Genomic DNA, 9,225 nt, shown 5'->3' with positions numbered 1-9,225 from the left:
GTTAGGAAGTGCAGCTCAGTTTCCACCTCATGTTGTGGGCAGTGAGCACATAGTCTGTCTTCTCTTGAGAGCCATGTCTGCCTACGGCGGCCTTTCTCAATAGCAAGGCTATGCTCACTGAGTCTGTACATAGTCAAAGCTTTCCTTAAGGTTGGGTCAGTCACAGTGGACAGGTATTCTGCCACTGTGTTCATTCTAGTTTGCTCTGTTTTTTTGTTAATTCTTTCCAATGGGTCAAGTAATTATCTTTTTGTTTTCTCATGATTTGGTTGGGTCTAATTGTGCTGCTGTCCTGGGGCTCTGTGGGGTCTGCTTGTGAACAGAGCCCCAGGACCAGCTTGCTTAGGGGACTCTTCTCCAGGTTCATCTCTCTGTAGGTGATGGCTTTGTTATGGAAGGTTTGGGAATCGCTTCCTTTTGGTTGTAGAATTTAACTGCTCTTTTCTGGATTTTGATAAATAGTGGGTATCGGCCTAATTCTGCTCTGCATGCATTATTTGGTGTTCCTCTCTCTCTCTCTCTCTCTCTCTCTCTCTCTCTCTCTCTCTCTCTCTCTCTCTCTCTCTCTCTCTCTCTCTCTCTCTATCTCCCTCCCTCCAGACAGCCAGCCGTATCCTCTCCTCTCCAGTGTTAAATCACGCCATTCTGTTTGTCAATAAGACTGATGAACGGTTTCAGACGGTCTACTCTGACTTCCAGGCTGCTGCTGCCCCCTACAGGGGAAAGGTAGGTACTACAACACAACTACTATAATACACACTGCTGCTGCCCCCTACAGGGGAACTATAGGTACTACAACACAACTACTATAATACACAGGGGAACTATAGGTACTACAACACAACTACTATAATACACAGGGGAACTATAGGTACTACAACACAACTACTATAATACACAGGGGAACTATAGGTACTACAACACAACTACTATAATACACAGGGGAACTATAGGTACTACAACACAACTACTATAATACACAGGGGAACTATAGGTACTACAACACAACTACTATAATACACAGGGGAACTATAGGTACTACAACACAACTACTATAATACACAGGGGAACTATAGGTACTACAACACAACTACTATAATACACAGGGGAACTATAGGTACTACAACACAACTACTATAATACACAGGGGAACTATAGGTACTACAACACAACTACTATAATACACAGGGGAACTATAGGTACTACAACACAACTACTATAATACACAGGGGAACTATAGGTACTACAACACAACTACTATAATACACAGGGGAACGATAGGTACTACAACACAACTACTATAATACACAGGGGAACTATAGGTACTACAACACAACTACTATAATACACAGGGGAACTATAGGTACTACAACACAACTACTATAATACACAGGGGAACTATAGGTACTACAACACAACTACTATAATACACAGGGGAACTATAGGTACTACAACACAACTACTATAATACACAGGGGAACTATAGGTACTACAACACAACTACTATAATACACAGGGGAACTATAGGTACTACAACACAACTACTATAATACACAGGGGAACTATAGGTACTACAACACAACTACTATAATACACAGGGGAACTATAGGTACTACAACACAACTACTATAATACACAGGGGAACTATAGGTACTACAACACAACTACTATAATACACAGGGGAACGATAGGTACTACAACACAACTACTATAATACACAGGGGAACTATAGGTACTACAACACAACTACTATAATACACAGGGGAACTATAGGTACTACAACACAACTACTATAATACACAGGGGAACTATAGGTACTACAACACAACTACTATAATACACAGGGGAACTATAGGTACTACAACACAACTACTATAATACACAGGGGAACTATAGGTACTACAACACAACTACTATAATACACAGGGGAACTATAGGTACTACAACACAACTACTATAATACACAGGGGAACTATAGGTACTACAACACAACTACTATAATACACAGGGGAACTATAGGTACTACAACACAACTACTATAATACACAGGGGAACTATAGGTACTACAACACAACTACTATAATACACAGGGGAACTATAGATACTACAACACAACTACTATAATACACAGGGGAACGATAGGTACTACAACACAACTACTATAATACACAGGGGAACTATAGGTACTACAACACAACAACTATAATACACAGGGGAACTATAGGTACTACAACACAACTACTATAATACACAGGGGAACTATAGGTACTACAACACAACTACTATAATACACAGGGGAACTATAGGTACTACAACACAACTACTATAATACACAGGGGAACTATAGGTACTACAACACAACTACTATAATACACAGGGGAACGACAGGTACTACAACACAACTACTATAATACACAGGGGAACTATAGGTACTACAACACAACTACTATAATACACAGGGGAACGACAGGTACTACAACACAACAACTATAATAGTCCCTCCACCTCCTCCCTCCCCTCTCCGTCCCTCCACCTCCTCCCTCCCCTCTCCGTCCCTCCACCTCCTCCCTCCCCTCTCCGTCCCTCCATCTCCTCCCTACCACCCTACCTCCCTAACCTCAACTCCCCTCCATCTCTTCCCTACCTCCCTCCCCTCTCCGTCCCTCCATCTCCTCCCTACCTCCCTCCCCTCTCCGTCCCTCCAACTCCTCCCTACCTCCCTCCCCTCTCCGTCCCTCCACCTCCTCCCTAACCTCTCCGTCCCTCCCTACCTCCCTACCTCCCTCCCCTCTCCGTCCCTCCATCTCTTCCCTACCTCCCTCCCCTCTCCGTCCCTCCATCTCCTCCCTACCTCCCTACCTCCCTCCCCTCGCCGTCCCTCCAACTCCTCCCTACCTCCCTCCCCTCTCCGTCCCTCCAACTCCTCCCTACCTCCTTCCCCTCTCTGTCCCTCCACCTCCTCCCTAACCTCTCCGTCCCTCCCTACCTCCCTACCTCCCTCCCCTCTCCGTCCCTCCATCTCTTCCCTACCTCCCTCCCCTCTCTGTCCCTCCATCTCCGCCCTACCTCCCTCCCTTCTCCGTCCCTCCACCTCCTCCCTAATTCCCTCCCCTCTCCGTCCCTCCATCTCCTCCACCTCCTCCCGCCCCTCTCCGTCCTTCCAACTCCTCCCTACCTCCCTCCCCTCTCCATCCCTCCAACTCCTCTCTACCTCCCTCCCCTCTCTGTCCCTCCCTACCTCCCTCCCCTCTCCGTCCCTCCACCTCCTCCCGCCCCTCTCCGTCCTTCCACCTCCTCCCTCCCCTCTCCATCCCTCCAACTCCTCTCTACCTCCCTCCCCTCTCTGTCCCTCCCTACCTCCCTCCCCTCTCCGTCCCTCCACCTCCTCCCGCCCCTCTCCGTCCTTCCACCTCCTCCCTAACCTCTCCGTCCCTCCATCTCCTCCCTACCTCCCACCCCTCTCCGTCCCTCCATCTCCTCCCTACCTCCCTTCCTCCCTCCCCTCTCCGTCCCTCCACCTCCTCCCTCCCCTCTCCGTCCCTCCACCTCCACCCTCCCCTCCCCTCTCCACCTCTCCAGGTATTATTTGTGATGGTAGACGTGGACGAGCCGAGGAATGGTAGAATGTTGGAGTATTTCCGTGTCCGGGAGAGTGAGGCTCCGATGGTGCGATTGGTTAATCTGACGAGTCACGTGACCTATCACCTGCCGTCCGACACACTGGACACGCCCACCATTATAGCGTTCTGTAAGACCTACCTGGATGGCAACGCACAGGTACACAGAGCCACACACACACACACACACACACACACACACACACACACACACACACACCTTCATACACCAATTAAACATACTTCACAAGGTCCACATGTTCACTTAAAGTTTGTGTGTGTGTCTCTGTGTGTGTGTGTGTGTGTGTGTGTGCCTCTATCTCTCTCTCTCTGTGTGTGTGTGTGTGTGTGTGCATCTATCTCTCTCTCTCTGTGTGTGTGTGTGTGTGTGTGTGTGTGTGTGTGTGTGTGTGTGTGCGTGCGTGCGTGTGTGCGTGTGTGTGCGTGTGTGTGTGTGTATATATATATATATGAAACAGCCTAAGATGCAGAGTGAGGCTCTGCCTGCTGACTGGGACCAGAAGCCAGTTATACAGCTGGTAGGAGAGAACCTGGAGAGACTGGCCTTCAACCCTGACAAGACAGCCTTCATAATGTTCTGTAGGTACACACACACACACACACACACACACACACACACACACACACACACACACACACTCTGGGTTCTATTCTAGGAATAGATAGATAGAATGTGGTGTTCCTCAGGGTTCTATTCTAGGAACAGATAGATAGAATGTGGTGTTCCTCAGGGTTCTATTCTAGGAACAGATAGATAGAATGTGGTGTTCCTCTGGGTTCTATTCTAGGAACAGATAGATAGAATGTGGTGTTCCTCTGGGTTCTATTCTAGGAACAGATAGATAGAATGTGGTGTTCCTCTGGGTTATATTCTAGGAATAGATGGATAGAATGTGGTGTTCCTCAGGGTTCTATTCTAGGAACAGATAGATAGAATGTGGTGTTCCTCAGGGTTCTATTCTAGGAACAGATAGATAGAATGTGGTGTTCCTCAGGGTTCTATTCTAGGAATAGATGGATAGAATGTGGTGTTCCTCTGGGTTCTATTCTAGGAACAGATAGATAGAATGTGGTGTTCCTCAGGGTTCTATTCTAGGAACAGATAGATAGAATGTGGTGTTTCTCAGGGTTCTATTCTAGGAATAGATAGATAGAATGTGGTGTTCCTCAGGGTTCTATTCTAGGAACAGATAGATAGAATGTGGTGTTCCTCAGGGTTCTATTCTAGGAATAGATAGAATGTGGTGTTCCTCAGGGTTCTATTCTAGGAATAGGTAGATAGAATGTGGTGTTCCTCAGGGTTCTATTCTAGGAATAGATAGAATGTGGTGTTCCTCATGGTTCTATTCTAGGAATAGATGGATAGAATGTGGTGTTCCTCAGGGTTCTATTCTAGGAACAGATAGATAGAATGTGGTGTTCCTCAGGGTTCTATTCTAGGAACAGATAGATAGAATGTGGTGTTCCTCAGGGTTCTATTCTAGGAATAGATGGATAGAATGTGGTGTTCCTCTGGGTTCTATTCTAGGAACAGATAGATAGAATGTGGTGTTCGTCAGGGTTCTATTCTAGGAATAGATAGATAGAATGTGGTGTTCCTCTGGGTTCTATTCTAGGAACAGATAGATAGAATGTGGTGTTCCTCTGGGTTCTATTCTAGGAATAGATAGATAGAATGTGGTGTTCGTCAGGGTTCTATTCTAGGAATAGATAGATAGAATGTGGTGTTCCTCTGGGTTCTATTCTAGGAATAGATAGAATGTGGTGTTCCTCAGGGTTCTATTCTAGGAATAGATAGAATGTGGTGTTCCTCAGGGTTCTATTCCAGGAATAGATAGATAGAATGTGGTGTTCCTCAGGTTTCTATTCTAGAACCTCTGTTATTTTATCATGCTTATATACATGTTATCATTCACTGACACACTCAAAACATCCTGATCCCGGTATGTTTCAACTACAGCCTGCGTCCTAATTGTGTGTTTGTGTGTGTGTGTTTGTGTGTTTGTGTGTGTGTTTGTGTGTTTGTGTGTGTTTGTGTGTTTGTGTGTAGACCTGCCCTACAGTGAAGAGAGTCGTTCTCTGTTCCCACTGTGGGAGGAGTTAGCCCTTCACTTCCTGGACAGAGAGGAAGTTGTCATCGCTCGCATCGACGCCTCGGCCAATGACTTCAACCTGTCGATGAGAGAACGCTACCCCGCCCTCCGCCTGTTCCCCGCGCTGCACGCAGAGAGGGTACACACATTTTACACACTATATATACACACTATATATACACATTATATATACACACTATACACACTATATATACACATTATATATACACACTATACACAGTATATATACACACTATTTATACACACTATACACACTATATATACACACTATATATACACATTATATATACACACTATATATACACATTATATATACACACTATATATACACATTATATATACACACTATACACATTATATATACACACTATATATACACACTATACACACTATATATACACACTATACACACTATACACACTATATATACACACATTATACACACTATTTATACACACTATACACACTATATATACACACTATATGCACTAAATATACACTGTATATACACACTATATATACACACTATATATACACACTATATATACAATATACACACTATATATACACACTATATATACACACTATATATACACACTATACACACTATATATACATATTATATATACACACTATACACACTATATATACACACTATACACACTATATAAACACACATTATACACACTATTTATACACACTATACACACTATATATACACACTATATACACACACTATATTCACTAAATATACACATTATATACACACTATATATACACACTATACACACTATATATACACACTATATATACACACTATATATACACACTACATATATACACACATTATACACACTATATATACACACTATATACACAAACATTATGCACACATTATACACACTATATATACACATTATATATACACACTATATATACACACATTATATACACTATATACACAAACATTATGCAAACATTATACACACTATATATACACATTATATATACACACTATATATAAACACTATATATACACACATTATATACACACTATACACACTATATATACACACATTATACACACATTATACACACTATATATACACACTATATATACACACTATATATACACACTATATATACACACACACACATTATACACACTATATATACACACTATATATACACACTATATACACACACACACACACACACACACACACACACACACACACACACACACATTATACACTTTATACACACACATTATACACACTATATATACACACTATATATACACACATTATATACATACACACACACACACACACACACACACACACACACACACACACACACACACACACACACACACACACACACACACACACACACACACATACACACACACACACATTATATACACACTATATATACACACTATATATACACGCTATACACACTATATATACACACTATATATACACACTATACACACTATATACACTATATATACACACTATATATACACATTATATATACACACTATACACACTATATATACACACTATATATACACACTATACACACTATATATACACACTATATATACACACATTATACACACTATTTATACACACTATACACACTATATATACACACTATATATACACATTATATATACACAATATTTATACACTATATATACACACTATACACATTATATATACACACTATATATACACACTATCTATACACACTATACACACTATATATACACACTATATACACACTATATATACTATATATACACAATATACACACTATATATACACACTATATATACACACTATATATACACACTATACACACTATATACACACTATATATACACACTATACACATTATATATACACACTATATATACACACTATCTATACACACTATACACACTATATATACACACTATATACACACTATATATACTATATATACACAATATACACACTATATATACACACTATATATACACACATTATACACACTATATACACACATTATACACACTATATATACACACATTATACACACTATATATAAACACTATATATACACACTATATATACACACATTATACACACTATATATACACACTATATATAAACACTATATATACACACTATATATACACACATTATACACACTATATATACACACTATATATAAACACTATATATACACACTATATATACACACATTATACACACTATATATACACACTATATACACAAACATTATGCACACATTATACACACTATATATACACATTATATACACACTATATATACACACACATTATATACACACTATATATACACACTATACACACTATATATACACACTATATACACTATATATACACACATTATACACACTATATATAAACACTATATATACACACATTATATACACACTATACACACTATATATACACACATTATACACACTATATATACACATACACACATTATACACACTATATATACACACACACACATTATACACACTATATATACACACATTATACACACTATATATACACACTATATATACACACATTATACACACTATATATACACACTATATATACACACATTATATACACACTATATATACACACTATATACACTATATATACACACTATATATACACACTATATATACACACATTATATACACACTATATATACACACTATATGTACACACTATATTATACACATTATACACACTATATATACACACTATATATACACTTTATACACACTATATATACACATTATATATACACATTATACAGTTGAAGTCAGAAGTTTACATACACCTTCGCCAAATACAAATTCCTGACATTTAATCTTAGTAAAAATTCCCCGTTTTAGGTCAGTTAGGATCACCACTTTATTTTAAGATCGTGAAATGTGAGAATAATAGAGAGAATGATTTATTTCAGCTTTTATTTCTTTCATCACATTCCCAGTGGGTCAGAAGTTTACAGACACTCAATTAGTATTTGGTAGCATTGCCTTTTAAATTGTTTAACTTGGGTCAAGTGTTTCGGGTAGCCTTCCACAAGCTTCACACAATAAGTTGGGTGAATTTTGGCCCATTCCTCCTGACAGAGCTGGTGTAACTGAGTCAGGTTTGTAGGCCTCCTGTCAGAGCTGGTGTAACTGAGTCAGGTTTGTAGGCCTCCTGACAGAGCTGGTGTAACTGAGTCAGGTTTGTAGGCCTCCTGACAGAGCTGGTGTAACTGAGTCAGGTTTGTAGGCCTCCTGACAGAGCTGGCTGGAGTAACTGAGTCAGGTTTGTAGGCCTCCTGACAGAGCTGGAGTAACTGAGTCAGGTTTGTAGGCCTCCTGACAGAGCTGGTGTAACTGAGTCAGGTTTGTAGGCCTCCTGACAGAGCTGGTGT

The 9,225-nt window shown here is 40.1% G+C and overlaps 1 protein-coding gene across 1 annotated transcript in view; it reads left to right on the top strand.

Moving 5' to 3' along the window:
• Nucleotides 1–600: 600 nt before the first annotated feature.
• The window catches only part of LOC139394521 (protein disulfide-isomerase-like protein of the testis), a gene marked incomplete at its 5' end in the record, with an annotated part of 11,858 nt that continues 3,233 nt past the window's right edge, over nucleotides 601–9,225 (top strand). Inside the window, 4 exons of the mRNA XM_071142609.1 lie at nucleotides 601–726; nucleotides 3,580–3,777; nucleotides 4,097–4,217; nucleotides 5,689–5,870. Of these exons, the coding sequence (XP_070998710.1) occupies nucleotides 601–726; nucleotides 3,580–3,777; nucleotides 4,097–4,217; nucleotides 5,689–5,870 (627 nt within the window). The remainder of the gene's footprint in view (nucleotides 727–3,579; nucleotides 3,778–4,096; nucleotides 4,218–5,688; nucleotides 5,871–9,225) is intronic.

This window comes from Oncorhynchus clarkii, unplaced genomic scaffold (genome assembly GCF_045791955.1).
Source record: "Oncorhynchus clarkii lewisi isolate Uvic-CL-2024 unplaced genomic scaffold, UVic_Ocla_1.0 unplaced_contig_11241_pilon_pilon, whole genome shotgun sequence".
NCBI classification, from domain to species: Eukaryota; Metazoa; Chordata; class Actinopteri; order Salmoniformes; family Salmonidae; genus Oncorhynchus; species Oncorhynchus clarkii.
The sequence above is the reverse complement of the archived record's forward strand: the minus strand, read 5'-3'. Positions and strand labels throughout refer to the sequence as shown.